General features: G+C 40.8%; 1 protein-coding gene across 1 annotated transcript in view; it reads left to right on the top strand.

Annotated features, from left to right (window-relative positions):
* LOC137341576 (CD9 antigen-like) overlaps window positions 1–17792 on the top strand; it is a 32461-nt gene extending 14669 nt beyond the window's left edge. The window contains exons 3-8 of the mRNA XM_068004791.1: window positions 2944–3041; window positions 7345–7419; window positions 9042–9143; window positions 14279–14368; window positions 16952–17035; window positions 17145–17792. Of these exons, the coding sequence (XP_067860892.1) occupies window positions 2944–3041; window positions 7345–7419; window positions 9042–9143; window positions 14279–14368; window positions 16952–17035; window positions 17145–17210 (515 nt within the window). The 3' untranslated portion in view covers window positions 17211–17792. The remainder of the gene's footprint in view (window positions 1–2943; window positions 3042–7344; window positions 7420–9041; window positions 9144–14278; window positions 14369–16951; window positions 17036–17144) is intronic.
* The last annotated feature ends 8520 nt before the right edge of the window (window positions 17793–26312 follow it).

Below are 26312 nucleotides of genomic sequence, written 5' to 3'. Positions count from 1 at the left end.
CATGTGTTCCGGATGGAAGTGCTGGGCACTTGAAAATTGAATCTGGCAGACGAATGGGTGTTCAAGGTCCCCACCAGATTTTCCTTTGTCCTTTGGTGATTTGGAGAGGTAGTGAGTGATGCTGCATGATGTAAGGTGATGGCTTGCTCAGTAACACTAGGCCTTGGCTCTGCTTCCTGTGGAACGCTGGAGGAACATGGGTTACAAAGCTGTTCTTAATGAGGACTTTTCAGATCTATATTTCGGCACAATTGTATTTGTGTTTGGTGCTAGGCACTTAGTGAGTAAATAAGGTGAGAAGAGTAGAAGATGGCTCGTACTAACTGAGCAGATGGCTGAATCTTTGCTTCCCCACCCTCTGTCAGTGGTCTCAATGCCTAGAATCTCTAGGGCTGGTAAGAGGATGTAGGTTAGGGACCCTTTCAGTGTGTAATAGTTCTCTTTTGTTAGTCACAGTCTTCAGTAAACAAAGTAGAAGAGTTGACTCATTCAAATTGCCCGGAGGACATAGAGATGCCCATGTGTCACCGTGCAGCCCATAGAGGGTGGGAATACGTTAAAGATCAGCATCAGAAATGCATTTCCCTTCAGAATGTTGCAGGCCTTTAAATCCTGCAGCAGCACCGAACAGCGGGCTTCCAATGACCAGCATTCTTGATGCCTGGAGCTTGCTAACTCTATTTAAAGGAGGCTAACCCCAGAAGTTCAGGTGGGGATAGTATACCAATGGTCGGGGATGTGATAATTACACAATACCCAACTCCCACCCAGTTGGTGACGTGACTGTACGCTACTATGTCCATTCATTGCGGAGCAGCATTAAGCCAGGCAAACAATGCTGAGCCAAGTTACTAAATCATCGGAGTACAAGTTTATCATGTAGAAGTTCTGTAGTGCTGTGGTCAGGTTGCACTTTGAATACTGAGTTCAGTGATGATTGAGGCACAAGAGAACCTTAAAAGCCTGGAAGGGTTAAAGAATAGCCACAAGGCAGATCCTTCATGTCATTTGGACTGAGTTATAAAGAAAGCTTTTTGAAAAAAGCTGAACTCTTCAGCCATGAAAGGGAATCTCAGTGATATATAAGATAAGTGGAATAGAAGGTTAATCTGGAGCAGTGTTTTAAATTCAACCAAGACTAGGGGATGTGGCAACAAATTGGGAAAAGGCATGTTCATGAGTAATGTCAGGAAACACTTCACACACACTGACTTAATACTGGGAATAATCTTCTGGGTAGGATAGTACAGGCAAAAGATCTGGAATTTGGATTCTGTGATGGGAGATTTGTAGGTTTCTATGAAAAGATGGGCAAAATGGCCTCTTACATCTGTTACATTTTTTTGCGGACAGTTCAGACTGAATATATAATTGACCCAAAAAAAATCTTCGCTGCATGAGACTAGCTGAAAACTAAGTTTGAAAGTGCACAAAACTATTGTCTTCAGGCAAGCACCCTCAACAAACAAAATACGGTTCCAAAAAATATGCAATTTTTAACTTCCACATGTTTGCAAATGTATCTGGTATACAAGTTTGAGTGCACAGTCCTCCCCCCTAGAAGCATTGGTCTCAATGCCTTGGGAGCAAGAGAACACTTAGTTTTTGTAAGAAGGGTGATTCTGCAATCCAGCACTCACTGGGAGTGCAACCTGGGAAATCACATGCGTGCAGCCCACAACTTGCCATCTATTTAAATGAATGTATGGAAAATCATGGGTTACGCACCCAAGATGTGCGCCCTGTGAGTGCCACTCCATACTGGGGGTACCAGACCATGGAATCACCCCTACTATCCGTCTATTTCCATTACATTAGACCACAGTGGTTTTATGTTTTTAAAAAAATTGTTTTGTAAATGTTCACAATTGTAGTTTATGCTGGGTGTGACTTAACCCTGATGACCTGTGATGAATTTACTGGTAACGGCTGGAATATTTGCAACTGCTAAAAATAGAGTGCCCTTGTACTTTAGTCTTTAATGTTCCTTTTTGGCAAAGGATGGCTTTGCAGAAAATGTTAATCATTTACAGCAACAAGCTAAATTGTACTTCTGATACAGCTGTATATTATGCAGGAAGTACAGGTTAGCTTTTCTAGAACATTTGACAATGCAAAGTGTTCTGGTTTTGAGAATTAGTGGTTGTAGTGAGAATTCTTAGAACTGCAGAATTGTTGAAACAAAATACTTATTGGCTTGTATATCCTATTGTTTGATTATAGAAATCAGCAATCTATTTTAGGTGTGTATGGTAGCTGCAAACATGTGAATATAATTCAAAGTAATAAAACATTAGGCTACGATTACTGGTTTCAGACCAGTATATGTGCAGTCAGCTGATGAGTTAACTTCACATGATCACTGGTTGCACTGAGATCAGCCGAAAAGGAAATCTGGACACTGCGTGCACAGAATGTTGTTCCCCAAGTGGCTAATTCTTAATGTTAGAAGAAAGTAGGCACAACTGTCTGAACTTTCCAATGAGCTGCCTTGACACTTTGACCTGCAGCTTTTTAACCTGGCCGGAGTTGTACTGCACCTAATGCAAACTCCAACTGTGGTGTTGCATTACTTGGCTTTAGTGCACTTTTAAAAGAAAAAAAAATCATTCTGGGGATATGAGTGCACTAGCAAGGCCGACATTTATTGCCTATCCCTAGTTGCCCTCGAAGGTGGTGGTGTGCCGCCGTCTTGAACTGCTGCAGTCCATGTGGTGAAGGTAACCTCACAGTGCTGTTAGTTAGGATGTTGACCTAGCGACCGTGAAGGAACTGCGGTACACGTCCAAGTCGGGTTAGGTGCGTGACTTGGAAAGGAACTTGGAGGTGATGGTGTTCCCTTGCACCTGCTGCCCTTGTTCTTCTAGGTGGCGGAGGTCGCAGGTTTGGGAGTGATTGATAGAATGCTATTGTCACTCAAAGGGTTTATGCATTTCCTTACAGGTGTCTATATCTTGATTGGAGCTGGTGCGTTGATGATGATTGTTGGTTTCCTAGGATGCTGTGGTGCAATTCAGGAATCTACATGCATGCTTGGATGTGTAAGTACAAATGTATGGCGTAAATGATCTAGTAATATCGTCCTGTGAGCAAAAGTATTGTATACAAGGCCTGTCTTACACAAAAATGTGTACGTATGGTTTAAATGATAGAAGTTAAATGTATAAATCATACCTTTTATTGCCTTTAACTTTTTCATTTTGGTCTGAGATGTGTAGAAATCCATTAAGATAGAGGTGAGTCTCAGAACCAAGCTACTGACAAATCTACATATGTTGAATTTCTGTGTGCCCAATATGTAATGCATGGTCTCCCCATACACAGACATCCCAAATATCTATGTACAGAGAGCAGAACCAAGGCTAAGGGACTCCCAAATGTACTGGAGTTCTATCAAATAAAACTACACTGTACCAGCACAAGGTGCTAATAAGCCTTCCATTGCTTGTCCAGCCAAAACCACATTACCCATTAAAGCAGTCACCTATTGGGTTAGTTGGAGCATAGTGGGAATGAATGTCAGCCCTTAGCAACAGGTCTACCCTTCTGGGTTCCATTAGGGAGCTAGATGAGCTGGTCAGTTATCAATAGTGTGTTGGAGTACTGTGGACCTGCCTGCTTCAGGAATTGAATTACCAAGTCTGCCACAGAGAATTGACTTGGCTATCAGCATGCATCACCGAGCATATCATCTTGGAGCCACTTCATCCCCAAAAAGACCCACTTATTGCATCCATGAAGGATAATCACTGGATGTTTGGACAACTGATGAGCATGGATTTGAACTCTTGCTCAGACAGCAGATACTGAAAAATACTTAGCAAGCAGTAGGGTGAGCAGCACATCTCATCGTAAGACATGCCCACCATCCTCCTGACCACAGCGTGGACACACACTATAGCCCTACTTCCACCTCCATAACGTTGCCTGTCTTTGCCCCTGCCTCAGCTCATCTGAAACACTCTTAATGCCTTTATTACCACTAGACTCGACTATTCCAATGCTCTTCTGGCCAACCTCCCACCTTGCACCTTCCATAAATTTGAGCTAATCCAAAATTCTGGCCTCTTGCACATCCCCAATATTCATCGCTCCACCATTGGCGGTTATGCCTTCAGCTGCCTAGGCCCTAAACTCTAGAATTCCCTCCCATAGAAAAGTTACAGCACAGAAGGGGGCCATTCGGCCCAACGTGTCCGCGCCGGCTTGAAAAACAACCAGGTGGCCATTCTAATCCCACCTTTCAGCACCGGTTCGTAGCCCTGCAGCTTACAGCACTTTAGGTGCAGGTCCAGGTACTTTTAAAAAGAGTTGAGGGTCTCTGCCTCGGGCAGCAAATCCCATACACCCACCACCCTCTGGGTAAAAAAAAAAGTTTTTCCTCGTGTCCCCCCCTAATCCTTCCGCCAATCAGCTTAAATCTATGTCCTCTAGTTCTTGAACTCTCCGCTAGGGGAAACAGGTACTTCCTGTCTACTCTGTCTAGGCCCCTCATAATTTTATACACCTCAATCAAGTCTCCCCTCAGCCTCCCCTGCTCCAAGGAAAACAACCCAGCCTATCCAATCTCTCCTCATAGCTGTAATTTTCAAGCCCTGGCAACATTCTTGTAAATCTTCTCTGCACTCTCTACAGAGCAATTACGTCCTTCCTGTAATGTGGTTACCAGAACTGTGCACAATACTCCAGCTGTGGCCTTACCAGCATTTTATACAGTTCCAATATTACATCCCTGCTTTTGTATTCTATACCTCGACTAATAATGGAGAGCATTCCGTATGCCGCCTTCACAACCTTATCAACCTGTACTGCCACCTCCCTAAATCTGTCCACCTCTCTTCCATTTAAGATGCTCCTTAAAACCTACCTCTGTGACCAAGCCTGTCCTAGTATCTCCTTATGTGTCAAATTTTGTCTGAATGCACTCCTCCAAAGCGCCTTGGGCTGTTTTACTGTTAAAGGCACTATATAAATGCAAATTGTTGTTGAATGGAGATGCAGGAGGTGCAGTCCTTCAGCACCAGCTACATGCCTCTCAGCAACCTATTTATAGTAGGTACCAGGCTCTGGAGGTAAGAGCATGCGTGCTCGTACCCAGCCTTCAGGTAATGCCTTCCGGCATTTGTTGTCCCAGGTCTGTTTCCTCATCACCTACAAAGAATATCTGCCTTCAGCATGTTGGAAGGGCATTCATAGCACAGTTTGTGACTTGCCAGCCACCTTGATATTCTAGATGTTACAAGCCCAGTACTATGTACCAAGCTTAGCCTTCACCAACTGCTTAATCCAGGGCTTCATGAGGCGTTTTGGCAAAGAGGCATGTGCACCAATAGGCCAACTTTCCACCTCGCAGGCTACTCCATATTAGTTTAATGCAAGTTGGAGCCCACCCTCCTGAAATAATTTCCTTTTTATCCACCTTGCAGCTTGATCTTGTGTCCTGCACATGGGTAGGAGGAGCTCTGAGAACTGTTTGAATATATGCTATATGCTTAATTTGCATTGGGAAAGACCAGAATGGCCTTCACCCTTTTATTGCAATCCCAAAAGACTGTCTAGACATTCCAGCCTGGTACTGATGTGAAACACGATTGGGACAGATGCCCATTGTAACTTGCAAACAATACCTTCAAGATCCTCTTTTGATCTGTGCAAAGTCATAATATCATACTTGGGTCACACACCAGCATATCCCACAGGCTAGCCTATCGTTCAAGATCTTGAGTAGATCCCAAGACTATCAATAGCACAGTATCATCTATTAAAATGAGTGCCACAATCCTTCAGAAATACCTGTAGCCGATGTTTCTTATGATGCTATCCACCACTGTGTTATCCATTGAACAGGATGGGTGATGGTGTTCAATCTTGCCTCACTCCTATTTTGAAAGAGCTCTTGAACCTTGTTGCTTCAACACAAGTATCTCTTGGAAACCTATTAGTATTCTAGAGTGGGAGTTTAAAGAAACACTCTCTTTCCTTAGAGACTATTTCTGTAAGCATTTGAGTGTATTACCATGTGGCTCATTGGGAAAATGCATCAGATGATATGGCGCTAAGCCATATAGACCAGGTTATTACTGACTTTGCCTCACCCAGGATAGTGAAAAGGTATGACCGTTAGCCTCAGCACCCTCATTATTATCACCTAACTATTTTGGATGAAAGTGGAATTCAGCTCAGCAGTGATGCCTTCACAGTTGAATAGATTGACACTATGTTTGTACAACTTCAGACAAAGGCTGGCCACTTCGTTTGTATTGCTTGCAAAACAGTATCCTAACTGTTCTGTTCAGAGGTGACTGACTAAAGAGAGAAAATGGGGAAAAAATCCTAATCGGAGCTCAGTTGGCTGCTTTCAATTTAACAACACTCAATGTCCTACCCAGGTCACAATGAGTAACCTGTCTGACAAATGTCCAGTGTGATTTCAACAGTGAAAAGTAAATAATTTATCCTGAATGTTGAAGTAACTGGAGGGTAACTTCAAAGTGTATTTTAATAAAGGATTGAACTTGCCATGTTATCCACTACTGTTAATTGAAAGCACATGAGGGTTCAGGCCAGTGCTTTACTGAAGTTCTTTTTTCCTCCCTTGCACCTCAGTCCATCTATCTGATCCCGCATGGTGGTTCCAATGAACACGCCTAGGCCAATAAAAGTGGCTTTGAAGTGTCTGCAGAAATCTTAAGTTACTGTAGGAAATTGTTTAAACATCAAATGCGTGGTAAGCTTTCGGTAAGGAATGTGAGTCAGCCAGGGCTTTTAACAAAATGTACCCGATAAGAAATATCTGGGGTAAAGTGTTTTGCTTGTCAATGAGTAACCTGATACTGTTTTAAATTGGACATCATACATTGTTTGCTTTTGAGTCAACAGAAGTTTCTCTTGCACTTAAATAATATGAAATTATTCTTCAATTTGCTGGAGATTTCTGGCCCCTATAACCTTTAATTAGGTGATCCAAGCCAAGAATAATGGTGCATTCATGCTACAAGTTTAGTGTAGGAATGAATTGGTTTGATGTTCACACCAACACTAAACTTCTGGAGTATAAAGTGGGTGACCAGGCCTGAATTAAATGTGAAGTGAAGCAGAATGAGGGAGCCTCCTCCAAAGAGTCTCGCTCCATTGTCATGTCAGGTCAGGACCTGACTCTGGATTAAGGTTGCATTCACACTAACTACAGCATTGATGCATAGTGGTTTGCCTTTAGATGCTAGTTATAGTATGAATGCATCCTTAGAAATATGGAATTTAAGTTGTTTTCCTTCTATAAGCTCTGATTTTGTAAAGCACTGATCTTGTTTTTACATGTAATAATCTAACACTCTTCTCTTTCAGTTCTTCTTGTTTCTCCTTGTTATATTTGCAGTTGAAATAGCAGCTGGAATATGGGGCTTTTTGAATAAGGACAAGGTATGTATTTATTTCTACTTTAAACCTGTCTGATAGCTTTATTCCTTTTTGTGCTTATCAAAGTAAGGAATGTTGGTGCTGGGGAATTGCGCACTAACCTTTTTTCAGGCACCCGTTGTCGCCAGCCATTCCCAGGTTAGATTTAGTTAACCTTCCTCTAATGTACTATTTCTCACACCAGCCATCCTGCAGCCTCCCTAAGTGAGATTGCCAAATTGCTGTGGTTGGGGCAGTTGGTCCATGCCAATTAGGAACTAGACTGAGATTGCCCAAACTCTCCATGTTGGGACTTTTTTTAATATATAGACAAGAGAGAGAGAGAGACATGACTTTCACCCCATTAGTCTGACCTGAATTTAAAACCAAAAGTGGGAGACCAATGTATAACCCACTGAGGCACTTAGTTCTACTTCACTTAAAACTGTTTCTCCACCCCCCCCCCCCCCAACCAAGTATCTCAGTCCCCATGCCTCTCTGGACCCTTTTTTTAAAAAAAAAACTCACTGAATTGGCAAACTAGACGGGTTGCTGTTTTTATTATGAATTTTCTCTCCTCTTCTGAGGGCATTGGCTCCTTGCTAGGGTATCATGGACACCAATCACCTTCCAATACATAACCCCACTTTACTTCCTCTAATAAAGGTTTAACACTTGTCTAAATTTCTAGCTCTTAACTTGATACTATAAATATATTGTTAAACATTAGCGTGGTAGAAGATTGAGGGACATTCCAGTCTCCTTCAAACATTTTCTTTTAAATTTTAAGTTCATAGTGATCTGGAAGCAAACTATTACAGCATTACAGTTACGTGGGGGTTGCTCTATTACTGAATGAGCCCTAAACAACAAAAGGAAACATTTGAAATAATTGGTCAGTACAATTAACTGAAACAGTGTAGAGGACGGATTTAAACATGCAACGGCATTAAACTGAATAAATTGAGACCACCGAACAAAAAGTTATGTACACCCACAAACATCTATTTTTAAAATTATCAGTAATGAAACTAAGACCTGAGGAGTACCATTTGCAATGCTTTGAGGTAAGGCACTGATTAAATATTAAAAGAATAAAAATTCAAAGTGCCAAAAAGGACCAGGAAGTAAATTTGAACTAGTTCCACGTCAGGTTATTAAGGGAAAACTTGTACTATCTCTTCCTCAAGATGTGCCAAAGGGACGAATAGTAAATTGAAGACCACAGGAGGGATTTTTTTCCTTGTTTTGCTTTCTACTTTATCATCTATAATGTTGTGTAGTTTGTAGTTAATTCATAATGAGGTTTTGCTCATGATAACTTTTTTTAAATGAAACTTGGCTGTGATTTAAAAAGCAAAATACTGCAGATGCTGGAAATCTGAGACAAAACCGGAAAATGCTCAGAACATTCAGCAGGCCAGATAGCATCTGTCGAGAGCACACAAGTTGATATTTCGGGTACTGAACACTTGCTCAGATTTCTGCTTTTTTTGGCTGTGATTTAAATTGTCTTTAAGGTTGTAATGCAGCCAGATTTTTTGACTACAGTATACATAATACAGTAGGGTAACTTATTTAGCTTGTCAAACCTGTTGACTTAAATCTCTCAATAATTGTACTTTGAATCTAATTGTATCCTGCAGGTCACTGAAGAAGTGAAGACATTCTATCATTCTTTGTATGACGAATACAGGAAAACTCAGGAGGAGAGCCAGAAAGCTGCTCTAATCGCAATGCAGAAAGGAGTAAGTTGTTTGTAAATGTGGTCTCCAGTTCTTCTATAGTGAAAACTGTATCATACAATCTCTTTTTTAAATATGTTTAGTATCATAACTTTCAGCAACTTGAGGTGCATTTACATTACAAGTTCAGTGTCCATGCAAAGTGGTTTTGCCTTCGTACTTGCTCTAAACTTGAACACTATAAATCAGTGTTTTGGCTCGAATTGGCTTTGGAGTGAAATGCAGTGAATGTCCCACCTCAAGTTGAGTCCTGGAACTGAATTCAAGCTGTACTTAGTGCAAAATATTTTGCTTCGCACTTAACTAAAGTAGTGTAAATGCTGCCCAAATTTTTATCTAGATTATGGGCTATATGAATTGGCAACCACCATCACCTCAAATCATTACAGTAAAGTTGGATTTTTTTTGTCAGTAAGATGAGACAAAACTTGGAAGGGTAGTGAACAGTGAGGAGGATAGTGATAGATTTCAAGAGGACATAAACAGGCTGGTGGAATGGGCGGACACATGGCAGATAAAATTCAACACAGATAAGTGTGAAGTGATACATTTCGGTAGGAAGAACGAGAGGCAATATAAACTAACGGGCACAATTCTAAAAGGGGTGCAGGAACGGAGAGATCTAGGGGTATATCTGCACAAATCGTTAAAAGTGGCAGGGCAGGTTGAGAAAGCATTTTAAAAAAGCATACTGGATCCTGGGCTTTATAAATAGAGGCATAAGAGTACAAAAGCAAGGAGGTTATGGTGAACCTTTATTAAACACTAGTTCGGCCACAACTGGAGTATTGTGTCCAGTTCTGGGCACCACACTTTAGGAAAGATGTGAAGGCCTTGGAGGGTGCAGAAGAGATTTACTAGAATGGTTCCAGGGATGAGTGACTTTAGTTACGTGGAGAGACTGGAGAAGCAGGGATGGTTGTTCTTAGAGCACAGAAGGTTGAGAGGAGATTTGATAGAGGTATTCAAAATCATGAAGGGTCTAGACAGAGTAGATAGAGAAAAACTGTTCCCGTTGGCAGAAGGGTTGAGAACCAGAGGACATACATTTAAGGTGATTGCCAAAGGCAACATGAGCAACTCTTTTACACAGCGAGTGGCTGTGATCTGGAATAAGAACATAAGAAATAGGAGCAGGAGTAGGCCAATCGGCCCCTCGAGCCTGCTCCGCCATTCAATAAGATCATGGCTGATCTGATCCTAACCTCAAATCTAAATTCATGTCCAATTTCCTGCCCGCTCCCCGTAACCCCTAATTCCCTTTACTTCTAGGAAACTGTCTATTTCTGTTTTTTAAATTTATTTAATGATTTAGCTTCCTGGGGCAGCAAATTCCACAGACCTACTACCCTCTGAGTGAAGAAGTTTCTCCTCATCTCAGTTTTGAAAGAGCAGCCCCTTATTCTAAGATTATGCCCCCTAGTTCTAGTTTCACCCATCCTTGGGAACATCCTTACCGCATCCACCTGATCAAGCCCCTTCACAATCTTATATGTTTCAATAAGATCGCCTCTCCTTCTTCTGAACTCCAATGAGTAGAGTCCCAATCTACTCAACCTCTCCTCATATGTTCACCCCCTCATCCCCGGGATTAACCGAGTGAACCTTCTTTGTACTGCCTCGAGAGCAAGTATGTCTTTTCTTAAGTATGGAGACCAAAACTGTATGCAGTATTCCAGGTGCGGTCTCACTAATACCCTATATAACTGCAGCAATACCTCCCTGTTTTTATATTCTATCCCCCTAGCAATAAACGCCAACATTCCGTTGGCCTTCTTGATCACCTGCTGCACCTGCATACTAACCTTTTGATTTTCTTGCACTAGGACCCCCAGATCCCTTTGTACTGCAGTACTTTCCAGTTGCTTGCCATTAAGATAATAACTTGCTCTCTGATTTTTCCTGCCATAGTGCATAACCTCACATTTTCCAATATTGTATTGCATCTGCCAAATCTCCGCCCACTCACCCAGCCTGTCTATATCCCCTTGTAGGTTTTTTATGTTCTCCTCACTCTCTACTTTCTCTCCCATCTTTGTATCATCTGCAAACTTTGATATGTTACACTTGGTCCCCTCCTCCAAATCGTTAATATAGATTGTAAAGAGTTGGGGACCCAGCACCGACCCCTGCGGAACACCACTGGCTACAGGTTGCCAGTCCGAGAATGTACCATTTATCCCAACTCTCTGCTTCCTGTTAGATAACCAATCCTTCACCCATGCCAGAATATTACCCCCAATCCAGTGATTCTTTATCTTGAGCAATAATCTTTTATGTGGCACCTTGTCGAATGCCTTCTGGAAGTCCAAATACACTACGTCCACTGGTTCCCCTTTATCCACCCTGTACGTTATAATCCTCAAAGAACTCAAGCAAATTTGTCAGACATGACTTCCCCTTCGTAAAGCCATGCTGACTTTGTCCTATTAAATTATGTTTATCCAAACGTTCTGCTACTGTCTCCTTAATAATAGACTCCAAAATTTTACCCACCACAGATGTTAAGCTAACTGGTCTATAATTTCCAGCCTTCTGCCTACTACCCTTTTTAAATAAGGGTGTTACATTGGCAGTTTTCCAATCTGCCGGGACCTTTGCCGAGTCCAGAGAATTTTGGAAAATTATTACCAAAGCATCCACAATCCCTACTGCCACTTCCCTCAAGACCCTAGGATGTAAGCCATCAGGTCCAGGGGATTTATCCGCCTTGATTTACTGAGTACCAATTCCTTAGTGATTTTAATCGTATTTAGCTCCTCTTCCCCCCCAGAGCCCCCTGTTTGTCCAGTGTTGGGATATTCTTAGTGTCCTCTACCGTAAAGACTGAAACAAAATATTTGTTCAGCATTTTTGCCATCTCCATGTTTCCCACCATTAATTTCCTGGACTCATCCTCTAAAGGACCTACGTTTGCCTTAGCCACCCTTTTTCTTTTTATATAACTGTGGAAACTCTTGCTATCTGTTTTTATATTTTTTGCTAATTTATTTTCATAATCTATCTTCCCTTTCTTAATCAATCCTTTCGTTACTTTTTGCTGTTTTTTGAAGACTTCCCAATCTTCTATCCTCCCACTAAGTTTGGCTACCTTATATGTCCTTGTTTTTAGTCGGATACTATCCTTAATTTCTTTACTTAGCCACAGATGGCTGTCATTCCTTTTACACCCTTTTTTCCTCAGTGGTATATATATTTTTTGAAAGTTGTAAAATAACTCCTTAAATGAACACCACTGCTCATGTACTATCTTACCCTTTAATCTATTTTCCCAGTCCACTTTAATCAATTCCGCTCTCATACCATCATAGTCTCCTTTATTCAAGCTCAGTACGCTTGTTTGAGAACCAACCTTCTCACCCTCTAATTGGATATGGAATGTAACCATGTTATGGTCACTCATTCCAAGGGGATCCTTAACTAGGACATTATTAATTAATCCTGGCTCATTACACAGGACCAGGTCCAAGGTTGCTTGCCCCCTTGTAGGTTCAGTTACATACTGCTCAAGAAATCCATCCCTAATACTCAATAAACTCTTCCTCAAGGCTACCCTGCCCAATTTGATTTGTCCAGTTAATATGATAGTTAAAATCCCCCATAATTATAGCTGTTTCCTTATTACATGCCCTGACTATTTCCTGATTAATACTTCTTCCAGCAGAGTTGCAACTATTAGGAGGCCTATATACTACGCCCACGAGTGTTTTTTGCCCCTTATTATTCCTTATCTCTACCCAAACTGTTTCGTTATCCTGATCCTTTGTCCCAATATCTTTTCTCTGTATTACAGTGATTCCCTCCCTTATTAACATAGCCACTCCACCTCCCCTTCCTGCCTGTCCTTCCTGATTGTTAAATACCCTGGCATATTTAATTCCCAGTCATTGTCACCCTGCAGCCATGTTTCTGTAATGGCCACAAGATCATACCCATATATGCTGCCTGAGGGGGTGGTGGAGGCAGATTCAATCGTGGCTTTCAAAAGGGAATTGGGAAATGTACTTTAAGGAAAACATTTGCAGGGCTACAGGGAGTGGGAGTGGGACGAGCTGGATTGCTCTTGCAGAGAGCCGGCACGGACTCGACTGGCTGAATGGCCTCCTGTGTTGTAACCATTCTATGATAATCAGATCTCCTCTGTAGCCTAAGTAGAGTTCTCGGGCCCACAATGCCAATCTTCATCAAATTAAAAATGGCCTGTCAGCTAAAGTTCTTATACCTCTGAAAATTCTTTTGCAATTCATTCTTCACTACCAAACCCCCACACCCCCAAAAAACACCCAATTTCACTTTATTTTGTATTGGAAATGTTGCATGTCTGGTTAATTTTAAGAGCTACTGAATGTATAATATTGCCGCTTTTGATCTTTAAATGAGTAACATTCATGCACTTGAAAGGCAAATACCAGGAATGCTGAGCTCATTGTTTTTGAAAATAGATACATGGTAGGGTGCAAATTGAGGATTTTTTTTTACAATTGGCTTAAAGGTTTTGAAAACCTGGGAGGTTGCTGAAGGGCAAAATTGGAGATGGAGTGGAAAATGTTAGACAAATGTAATGAATTAATCAGCTGGCTAGGGGAGAGAAAAAAACTCTGAAAAGGATGCGTTTGAGCTTGAGCAGAAGAACAGGAGTAAATCTGCAGCCCTAGCATCACCAAACTGTATCATGGGGCTAATGGTATGTCATTCCAATGGCTTTCCTGGTGCTGCAGTAATTCTAGTGCAGGTGGAACATCTGGACCAAAAACTGGGGTCAATTAAAGAACGTACAAGGATGCCACCACATGTAGCAGACACATTTGCATCTCTTAGCATAGACTTTTATGACAGAACTTTGATCATCGGCACCTCACTGGGCTTGCACCACCCTGCAAAATAAAGTACACAGTTGTATACCTTGTTGGTGCCAAATAGGTAGGACTGGATTACAGCAATAAATAATTTGAGGCTCAAATATAGTAATGAAGTTTGAGAGGGGATCGTGGCACTAATCGACTTTAATAATAAATGGGGAAATGCTTGTGGTTTGATGTCACTTCTCTTGTAAATCCTGTGCTGTGATGAACGGCCTTGGTTTTCTTGAATGGTATTAGTTGCTTTCCAAAAGTTTATTTGAGAAAATTATCTTATAGCTGAACTGCTGTGGAATTGGAGGAGCCGTGGAAATCTTTATTCGAGATACCTGCCCATCTACAAATACAATTGGAGAATTTACTAGAAAGGTATTACAATTTCCTTTCTCATTTTGGTTTGTGTGATACAATATAGGTTTAAACTTGTACTTTTTCTTGGGGGGGGAAAAAAAACCTACTGTTGATGTATAACCTATTTTCCTGTAAGGAACTTCCTCTCCACTGAAAGCAATAATTAATAACAAGTGCATATGTGTGGCTCTGAAGAACCTACCTAAAGCTCCCTACTCAACCAGAATTATTGAATTGCAAATTAGGTACTAGTGGAACAAGAGGTAGATGGCTGAAAACAAACTTGCTGTCCTGAAGCAGGAAATATTTCAGGGGCAATTTTAACATAGCCCATCTGTCGGGAAACTGACTGGAACGGGTACAGCACTGGTTTTATACCCCATCCGATTTTACTCTCCGTTGAAGTCAATGGAGAGTGATATCTGGGTGTAAAACCAGCGTTCCACCCATTCTCCTGGGTTTCCCGCCCGGCGAGTTAGGTTACAGTTCTCCGCCACCCCCCACCCCGACATCGATTTCACCAAATAACTGTCAATCCAGTTAGATTAATAAAACAGACGCACTTAATTATCATCTAGTAAAGCAGGTCGGTGCAGTAGAATTGGCTATAAAGACTAATGGGTGACCTGTTGAGACACTTGATTCCAAACAGTCTGTGTTTTAATATTGGCTATGCTTTTTGTTTAGTCAAATAAACTTGAGAATTGCTGAGCAGCCTGGGTTCTTCTCATCTAAAATAATCTGACTCCACTTCAAACAGGGAGGGGGTGCTGGAATAATGACATCACAGAAATGGATTAGGAATTTTGAACGCTCAGCCTCAAACTCAGCAGTGATGCTTGCAAAATGTTTTTTGTTTGGTACTGTGCCTAACGCTAATATGCAATAAATGATTAAAACTGGTTCCTCCGTTAATCCTGATGGGAAAGACGAAGGAGACAATTGCTTGATCATTTGACAATTACAGTGATACCAGATAGAATATTTTAATTCTTCAAAACCCTGGACTCAGTGGGCTGGAGATTGAATGGGATGCACTAACACCACATCCTGATGGTATACCATGTAGCTTCATTTTAAGGAATTTGCATTGCAAAAGTGCAGGTGTTAGCAAAGGTACAGTTGTTCCACTGTTAGATGCATTTGGCAATGTGAAACACCTGACCTACCTTTGGGCAGCAAATACCTACGTTTACCTGGGTCTCCAGATCTGCTGCGAGCACATCAATATTGGCTTTTTAAATGCACAGAGCCATGTTACTGTGCTTGCATTGTGACAAATTGTCATAGCATGAGCATGTGAGATGCACTGACCCAGCTCAGCAACTGTTCGTAGCTTGGGGTTTTGTTGAACAATATTTCCTAGAACCATTTGTAATCCCAAAATACATGAAATGGTTTAAGCCTCAAGTTCTGAGGTCAGCTCTGTGAGTTGGAGGGGGTCCTGAAAAGAGCCAAAAGGAATGATGCCCAGTGCAAGTTAGATTAGCTTTGAGGAAAATAAGTTACACTTGAGCTCTACAGTCTACAGAGAGTGTTGAGGGCTCCTCATTTGAGGTATATACTAAATCCTGTTAAGATGATCCAGAATATTGAAGATTATTCATGGCAGGAGGACACGTGAACATTAAATGAATGAAAAGTAAATTTTAAAACCAATTTAAAATCTTTGATTTTTTTTTGGAATGACCTACTGGTTAACATAGTGGTGTCAAAGGTTTTAGAGAAGTTTGAAATGCAGTTGAGTTCCAGGCACGAATAAGGTACTAGAAGCATCAGCTTAGATAGGCTGAAAGGCTTTTTCTTATCAGTGACTTTTTTCCAAAAGTGTTCCACTCTTTCCTGCCCTAATGTTCTTCATATTGCAAATTCTGCAGGTGTACTTGTTTCCACCTTTTAATTTAGGGAGGGTGGGGCTTATTTGAACATTCCTCGAGTTAAAAATGTTTTCTCTGCTTTATCCCAGAGCAGATTAAGCTTGTGGGCAAATTAAGTTCTCCCACCCGCTGCTAGAATTTCTGTTCCCATAGCTTTAACTATATATTTTTTTGGAGCTATGGGTGAATTGTGGCATTGCCCAGGTCATTTTCTGGATATGTTTTTTAATATTTACAACGTGGTGGAGGAGTGTGAGAGAGACTTCAGAAACTCAGTCCACAGTCATTTGGTGGCCAAACCTGCAATGTGACAGTTGACACAGCAAGATTGAATGGGAAATGTTGACATAACAATACATAATGGTAAATATTAAAGAGAGAACTTGCATTTATATCACACTTTTTACGACCTCCAGATATTGCAAAGCGCTCAGCCAATGAAGAACTTTTGAAGTATGTCGCTATTGTAATGTAGAGAAATGTTGACGCAGAAGTGCAACCAAAATTTGTAACTGGAAATAAGGTTTTTGGAAAGGAAGTGTATTCCCTACACAAGATTTTTATAATAACTTATGTAGATATATCTAATGTGCATACAGTTAAACCTTGCTCACGGATAGCCAGAATGTGAAACGGAGCTTTATCCAAAGTGCTAAATGAATGTATAACAGCCGCCTTCAGTTGAAATTAAATAAGCTCTTGTAATTTTTGATCTTGTGTGCAGTCATGCTTGACGGCGATTGAAGAAGTATTCAACAGCAAGCTTTACATCATCGGGGCAGTTGGGATTGGTATTGGAATTATAATGGTAAGTAAAACAGGCTCAACACCAGGTTTTAGAATAGATTGCTCTATTGTGAAGTTTTCCTTTTTGAGTTGTGCAACAAAAATAGTAACACTTTGTTTCCTTTCTCCAGATTTTTGGCATGATTTTCAGCATGGTGCTGTGCTGTGCCATCCGTAACAGCAAAGAGATGATTTAAAGTGTGGTTAAAACAATCGTGCCATTCAGTAATGGAATGCTTTTTTTGCCTAAAATTTGCTTTTTGTTAACAGCTTAACTTTAGTAAACATTTAATTTTTTTCACATTTTTTGTATTCAGTTAAAATCTCTGGATAATTTAACTTTTTAAAACAAAAAAATTCTCATCTGTTTAATGTGTTCACATTGTTTAATGTTTTGTTTAACAAGTTGAGAGAAATTCAAACGATAAACTTTGAAATCTGGAGTTTTCCTTTATGGTTATCAATAATTTTAAAGATATATATTTGTTGCATCTGTTTAAATTGGAAGTGTTTGAAGTTCTAGAAGGGCTGCAAACTTTAGATTCATAATTTAAGTTGCTAAACTAGTTAAGCTAAATAGATTTCACACATGTTAAATGTTTCATCAAAATGTGATGGCTCAAAAGAGCAAATGCTTATGTTGAATCTTGGCCTTACCAGAGTTTAATAAATCCTTTAAAGTATTCTGATTGTAAAAAAAAAATGAGATATGACCTGTAGATACCAGATTTGCCTTTTTCCTTTGAGAAAATAAAGTTTAAATTTGAACCTCCTGAAAATGGATCTTTCTTTTTGAATGAGTGAGTATAAAAAGGAAACTGTGGTATAGGGGAAGACATTATTTGGCCTAACGAGCACAATCCTTCCATAAACTCGTGTACTCTGCCCAATCTATTTAATTACTTGAAGGGAAAGTCTTCTATATAAATATCCCTCGAGCTCCAAAGGTAATTGAGCAAAAGTCCAGAATGCCAGTTGTGCAGTGATTAAGACATTTTTCCACTCATTAATACTGTGCCTGGAGGTCAGAACTGAGGATATACTTATCAGGAAAAGCTGAACAGACAGGTTCTTTTCTCTAGAAAAGAGGAGGCTGAGGGGTGACCTGATAGAGGAATTTAAGATAATGAAAGGGTTTGATAGGGTAGATGCAGAGGACAATGTTTCCACTGGTGGGGGGAGGCCAAAACTGGAGGTCATCATTATAAGATAATCACTAATCAATCCCATAGGGAATTCAAGAGAACCTTCTTTACCCAAAGAGTGGTTAGAATGTGGAATGTGCTACCACAAGGAGTAGTTGAGGCAAATAACCTGGCTGCATGAATGAGAAAGTAATAGAAGGATATGCTGATAAGGTGAGATGAAGAGGGATGGGAGGAGGCTTGTGTGGAGCTAAACGCCAGCATATACCAGTTGGGCCGAATGGCCTGTTTCTATACTGTAGACTCTAACCCTATATGGAGGCCGTAGGTCATTCTTCCACCCAATTGATGATCTAACAGTGAAGTTGAGGGGAAGTATCATAGTAGTTACAGCACAGGGGGAGGCCATTCGGCTCATCGTGCATGTGCTGGCTCTTTGAAAGAGCTATCCAATTAGTCCTATTCCCCTACTCTGGGAAAGCTTCTGTTTTTTCATAAATGTTTTTCTCAGAGCACTTCTAGCAAATGCACCAGGTTGTTTCTCTTCTCCACCTCTCCTCCCAAAAACAATGCTGTAATCTAAATATATTAGAGATTTGGAGTGTAATTAACAACACTGCCATTATTAGCTTTTTCTGTTTTTTTTATTATATATAAAGTAGAACTACTTGTACTAACTGTTGCGGTTCTGACTGTACCAGCTGATCTCTCCATGTGTTAATCATTGCTTCATTTCACTGCACGTGACTGTGGTACTTTTTCACTCTGGTCTGTTGTCATAGTCTGTGTGTTTTCTGTACGATCATATCCAGTCCAAAGTCCCCAATTTCATTCCACAGTAATTCAAGATGTAACATAAACCAAACCATGCAGTTTGAGCTTGATACTTTTCCAGTAATTGCTGGACACAGGTAACACTTAACTTATCCCACAAATAACTATATTGGGAAATTAACTTCAATTACGCCAGTATTTTTGTGATTTGATTATAGAGTATTAGCAAAGAGTAGCAATCAAACTTTATTTCGCAGTGCAGGAAAACTGAAAGTATTCAATACAAAATCAGCAAATCTTTGTTTTATGCCACATGCTAAATTATAGTACAGAAAGCATTTTCTATTTAATGTTGTATCTGCATGGTTACAGTATATTCTATAAATCTCTAATAGTTTTGGTGATTAGTATCTGTTTTGTTTCTCATCCATATGCAATTTCTGTTGCACCTAAACACCAACAAATCACAAACCGGTAAGGAACATACCAATTAGTGGAGTGAGTGGATAAACACCTAATTAAACTACTAGGGATGTATGAGAACAATCAAATCAACAGTAGGATTCAACAAATGGCAACCAGTATATAAAAAAAATAAGCAAATTGCTCCAAATATCCTTTTGACTACCATCTTGATTTCTTATTAAACTGGGAAATGGAATAGTACAAATGTGTGTGTTTATCTATCTATCTCTATCTATCTCTCCTATCTATCTATCGCTGTCTATATATAGCATTTGTGTATTTGAAGTGTCTCTACTAAGCTTTCCATTAGGGGCTTGTGTCTGAGAAGCTAAGGCCTAGAATTCATTAAGCTTCCCCAAGCTTATTTGACCAACCAAAGAGGCTACTGGACTCAAACTTTCATAATGTATCAGTCTGTGTAACTGCTCTGCCTACAACTCCCAGAATTTATTTTTGATTGACAGCAGGACTACAAAGTGTGCCATCCCCCTTTTTGTAAGCCCATCCCCCTGTCTAGCAACACACAAGTACTGAATATTCAAATCCCCAGGGAAGTCAGTATCAGGTAAGATAACATATCAAAACAATATAAAACATGAACTTTAGAACTTTATCCACAGTAACTTTCTAAATAAACAATCCTTCGAATATAATGTTGCTTTTCCTGGCAATCATACAGCATGTTATATGCATGCCATGTGAAACTTTGCATTTTGAAATGTTGCTATTTTATATATTCCAAATGTTAGAGTAGCTGCCTTTCTTAAATGAATTAGCTACCTTCTAATATACACCATGACAACATCACTAATTCACACTTAAGTTCACATCCCAGCTTGAACAGTGCTTGCAGTTTGTTGGGAAGTCCAAGCATCAGATGAAGGAAAGATTGATGTGTCTAAGGTTTAATATACAATAGAGTATTTTACTGGCTTAAGTTGTCTTGCATTAAATCAACTTGAATAACATGAATTAAATTAAAATTATTTTGGCAACAGCTCGAGTAAAATGCAACATTGGTTGAAAGCCATCTAATACTTGCCTTACTGGAGATCAATGAATGAATAGTCAGAGTATTTCTAAAACTACATAAACTTCTAACTCCTATCCTGTACAAAGCCTCATTCACCTAAAATCTTACCTTTTACTGAATTCCATTGGCTCCCTTCCCCTCATTGTCCAACTTGAAAATCCTCATACTCATTTACAAATCCCTCACGTCTTGCTCCTACCTATTTCTAGAAAAACCTCCCACCCCTTATCACTGTTCTACCATCAGCCATCTTGCATCCACTTTCTGGAACCATCTATCTTGGTTCAACCCTCCCACCTTCCAAAATTTCCTTAAAACCTACCTCTAGAACTGTACCTTTTTGGTACATCCATATTTCCCCTCCCACTCTGATCCGACGCCAAGATGTGTAAAGACAAGGGATGTTATTACTACATTAAACACTATATAAATGTAAGTTCTACTTTATTTTCTCAGCTTTATGCATATGAAGATTACATGGATAGCAAGATAATCGACAGAATAATTACATTAATTTAGTTTGTCACAATAGCACAGCAGTTGCTGGATTCACCTTAATGTGATAGAATTCTTAATTTAGCTTTGAAGTCTTAACTGCATGCAAATAGAAGTTATATGATCTGTTTTGAATATGATTAATTTTGACTTCTGTACTTATTACACCATTGAATTAAACTTAACTCTGCTATCTCCGCTCTGCCTTCAGTGAGACCTCTGCTTGTCCAGTTCCTGGTTCGGTGTCATCTTCTGTTTCTTTTAGTTTAACCCGTGTCTTCCTGTAAGGATTTATCACTTACTGTCAATCATAATAAACCCAAGGGAAAGGTTTTGCATTGCCTTTTGTCAGAAAGGCTTTCTCAGGAATGCCACCAATTCATGTTTATCAGCTCAAAATTGTTTTCAAGGTTATTGATTAAAGGACCTGCTGTTTTTTTTCTCCATTGCTTCTGCCACCTGCTTATTTGTTGGCTCGAACCTGGTTTTCAGTATCAGCACCTTAAACACACAGAATCCCTGAGCATTAAAGTAAAGGGAGATTTGACCCGTTCCTATCCCACCCCCCATTGGTTTCACACCTAGTTCTTCCTACAGTTACATAAGGCCTCTATCTGTGCCTGTGCTGCTGGGAATGTTGTCCTTTTGTGCACCAGTAGTTAGGTCATTTGCTGCAGTGAGCAATAAGATTTTCAAAGTGGTTTATATGATACTTGAACTGTGGTAGCACATGTACAGGCAAGTTAGAGAATGTGCTAGTCATGTTTTAGTCATTTATTTAACTTTTTCCACAGAACAGATTTTGAAAAAGTTACTCTAGTGTTTTAAAGCATAGTGTAGTCTGGCAAGTTTTTTTTAAAAAGGGGGTGGGGGGGGGGGGGGGGAGAAATCTTAAGTAAATTAACTTGTCTCCATATTCAGTGAATGCCTCATTTTGTATTGGGGAGTTGCTGGCCCTGGCACTCGACAGGGCATATGGCAAGCTTCCATTTTCTGGCTGTGAGTATTGAGATAAACAGACACGAACACAGGCAGAAAGAGTTTCAAAGCAGCGGAACCCAGAAAAAGTCTGCGAGAAGGCTACAATGCAGGGGGAGTTAGAAATTAGTTTGTTTAATTCAAGCAATATCACCCACTGATGTGGGGAAGCATAGAGTGCTCATTATTTTTGTATTATTTACTGATTGATCTACTTGAATCTGATCAGAATTGTTACTCTATGTTCACACAGCTTAATGATTTGTATTAAGCTTTGTCTCACCAAGTATTTTCCTTCAAAAAGATTGAAGAAGTACACGTGCTAAAGATACAAATATACAGTTCAGTTCACAAGGGAGTACTATTGTTACACCCCCAGGTTATGCTAAAGTGCAAGTAGATATAGGACATTGTGAATCAACATCCATAAAAATAGGACACTTATTAGTCACTCCCATAAGCGATCTGCCACTACATCTGAGAAGGTATCACTGGCAAATTCAAATTTGTAACGACTACAAATATACTGTTAATAGTTAATGAAAACTAAATGACCTGTCGGCATCCACTGTTCACAAAAATGAAGGACAATAAACTCTACTGGGAAGATGATGTCGGCCTTGGTTCAGTGGTCGTACTCTTACCCGAGTCAGACGGTCGTGGTTTCAAGTCCCACTCCAAAGACTTGAGCACAATAATCCAAGTTGACAGTTCAGTGCACTACTTAGGGAGTGCTGCACTGTTAGAGGTGCTGTCTTCCGGATCAGATGTTAAAATAAACTCCATCTGCCCTCTCTCTGGTGGAGGTAAAAGATCCGAAGGCACTTTTCAAAAAAGAGCAGAGGAGTCCTTCCGGTGCCATGGCCAACGTTTATCCCTCAAAGAGCATCACTAAAACAGATGATCTGGTCATTATCACATTGCTGTTTGTGGGGCGTTGCTGTGTACAAATTGGCTGCCGCTTTTCCCTACATTACAACAGTGACTACACTTCGAAAGTACTTCATTGGCTGTGTAGTACTTAGGGATGTCCTGAGGTGGTGAAAGGTGCTATATAAATGCACCCGACCCCAACTCACCGTGAACGTGCCTACTTCCGGTTTAACTGGGGCGCGTTGGGTGGTGGGCGAGTAACCTGGATCCAGCAAGCAAATGGTGTGAATTAAACATAATAGACATGTTGGGGGTACATAACTGGTTCGGTGGTGTCTCATTTATTCCATTTTAGGTACCAGGAGTAAATGCCTTGTTTTATTTCATCCTCAAAACTGTTTGTTAATTGTATTTCAGATGTCTGCTTTTGTTGTTTAGGACTCATACAGTGATAGAGCAACTCCCAAGTGACCTTAATGTTGTAAAAGTTTGCTTCTGGATCACTTTGAACTTAAATTTTAAAAGATGTCTGAAGGAGATTGGAATTTCCCTAGATCTGGGGCCACTCTAAAGTTTAATAATTTGGCTAAATTTCTATCTCTAACTTGATACTATACTGATCATTTTAAAAATGCATTTAATGAAATTAACTAAACTGAGTGCTACCTGTTTTCATTGGTTTGAGGTAGGGCACTGATGGAATTGGTATTCTTAATATTTAGAGTGCCAAAAAGGACAGAGATAAAAATTTGAACTAGTTCGACATCCGGTTATTAAAAGAGAACTTGTATTATCACTTCCTCAGGATGTTCCAAAGTACTTTACAACCAATGGATTATTTTTGAAGTGAAGTCATTTATGTTTTATAGACAAACTTGGCAACCAATATGTGCACAGCAAGGTCGCACAAAAAAACCCTAATGAAGGAATGATTTGTCAGTACAATTATTGGAGCTTAAGTATTCATTTTTAAGAATGCCAACAGGATTTTCAGATGTCAATCTTATTGACAAAAGTGAAAGCCACTTCATATATAGGCATGAGACATATAGCCCCCGATATTTACGAGGAGCGGTGGGGGGGGGGGTGGGGTTGGTTGTAGAAGTCGGGTAATGCGGAGGTCCTGCCGAATTTAATGGCAGGATCTCGTTTGAATTTTTTCTCCATTTCCCGGCCAGCGGCCAGCAGCCAGCCAGATTGAGAATATGGTGTGGGGGGTGGGGAGAGATCGTGGGTTGGCCTGGAGGTCGGGGGGGGGGGGGGGTCGGCCGATCTATGAGAGAGAGGCTAATTGCGTCAGTTTAAACTTGAGGCGGGGGGGTTGGGGAATGCTCCTGCTCCTCCTGGCCCGCAAACAGTGTTGGAAAAGCACTTGCCTGCTGGATCCGGGTTACTCGCCCACCCCCCAACGCGCCCCAGTTAAACCGGAGGTAGGCGCGTTCACGGTGAGTTGAGGTCGGGTTCCTGATTTTTCAGAATTTAACCCTGACCCCCTCCCACTTATCCTGGAGGGTTAAAATCCCCCCCCCCCCCCCCATAAAGTGCCTTATGAAGTTAAATTCTATTTGATACCAAACTTTTAGCATAATTAGAATATTTAACTAAGTTTTTGAATGTGAACTTTTATCAAACATCAGTGGAGCCCAGATTTTGGTAGATACTTGCCCAAGCCATTGGTCTCTGTCATAATTTGTGGATATATGTCCAAGGAGGGTGTTTCTGGAGTAGTTTAGGAGCATTTGTCCATGGGATTGGCTCTGTTCTAGTTGTATGTTCCCTTGGTAGTTTTAGGTGGTTAAGTGGAGGGTGTCTCTTGAAGCTCAATTTCTATAGTACTCTGTAGGATTTCTGTCTTTTACTCAGTGACCTTATGGACTCTCCAGCTTTTCTTAGACTGGGGTAGTGGTGAGCGGAAGGTACTGGTATTATCCTGTTGCATTTTAAATAGCTATCAGTTGTATTATAAATAAATAGTAAGCATCTTTGTAGGTGACAATCTGACCAAGAGCTTGGTCAAAGAGGTGGGTTTTAAGAAGATTCTTAAAGGAAGTGCAGAGGGATTTAGGGAGGAAATTCAAGGATGTGGGGCCTGGACAGCTGAAGGCACAACTGCCAATTCTGGGGCAAAGGGAGAGGTGGATGCACAAGAGGCCAAAGGAAAACATAAAAACAGGGGTGTACCATTCAGCCCCTGGAGCCTGCTCTGCCATTCAATTAGATCATGGCTGATCTTCACCTGCCTTGGCTCCATTTCCCTTGATAGCCTTACCTAATAGCCTTTTGAGGGAAAGAATTCCAGATTTCTAATACACTTTGTGTGAAGTGCTTCCTGATTTCCCTCCTTGATGTCCCAGCTCTAATTTTAAAATTATGTCGTCTCATTCTTCCTCGATGTCTTTGGCCTTCCCAATGTTTAGCTGGAGGAAATTGCAGCTCATCCAAGATTAGATTTCAGACAAGCAGTCTGAGAACAGAAAGATAGTGGAGGAAGCGAGGTGGATCCAAGTAAGTGCCATCCCACCGAGCTGGACAACAGAAAAAAGGTGTTGGATGAGGCTGCTGTGGAAAGGCTGCAGAGAGGTAGAGGAGGACAAGGAGGCATAATGCATCATGGTAACAGCCACAGAGGATTTCATTTGTGACTTTGGGGCTGTTTCACTGCTGATGCAGGGGCAGAAACCTAATTCGGGAGATTCAAAGTGGAGTTGCGGAAGGGACGGGCGTGGATTTGGGAGGCAACATGTTCATGGACTTCGGAGAGGGAAGGGATGTTGCAGATGGGGTGATAGTTTGCAAAGACAGAGGGCCCAAGGCAAATTTTTTAAAGAACGAAGTGATAGCTGTTTTGAAAGGAAGCGTAAGACAGTAGCTGAGGAGAGGGCACCTTTTACAATGTGGGGTTGGGTCCCCAGTCAACAAAAAGTGTTACCGGGAAAGCCCGTCCCCAAGTCTGGTGGCTAATCATGTACCAGATCAGGTCTCGTTCTCCCTTCAATGCTGCTCCCAATACTGATGGCGAGGATTGCGGTCTCTATATACTGAGAGTGTATACCGTGGGTAAGAACTTTTGTTCTTGCAAAAGTTGTTAGAGGCTGAAATCCCTGCTATTGGTACTGGGGTGGTGTGGAGAGGAGGAAAGGACCTGTTCCAATGCATTAGCCACCAATTCGGGGAGTAGCTGAGAGGCGACATAGGTGGCAGTGAAGGAGGAGGGCAGAATGGGTAGTAGTGAGGGGAGGGGAAAATTGACAACAGTGGAAGAAGAGGAAGGCAATGAAGGGGAGAGGGAATGGGGAGATGGATATCATTAAATGGGAGGGAAGTGGATGGTAATGGAAAGAAGAAATAGATCTTAATGAAGTAGAGAGGAAAAGAGGTAGAAGCTGGGTGTGGTGCTTGGGGTTGAAGAAAGAAGCAGCTGGTACTTGTGCTTTGGGTGGGGAGGAAGAAGAGATCCATCATTCGGTGAGGAGAGAGATTGCCAGCTTAAACTGGGGAGGAGTAAGAGTGTTGGCATGAACACTGGAGGGAGGGCA

Source organism: Heptranchias perlo, chromosome 24 (assembly GCF_035084215.1).
Source record: "Heptranchias perlo isolate sHepPer1 chromosome 24, sHepPer1.hap1, whole genome shotgun sequence".
In the NCBI taxonomy this organism is placed as follows: Eukaryota; Metazoa; Chordata; class Chondrichthyes; order Hexanchiformes; family Hexanchidae; genus Heptranchias; species Heptranchias perlo.
This window is presented reverse-complemented; position numbering and strand designations above follow the sequence as displayed.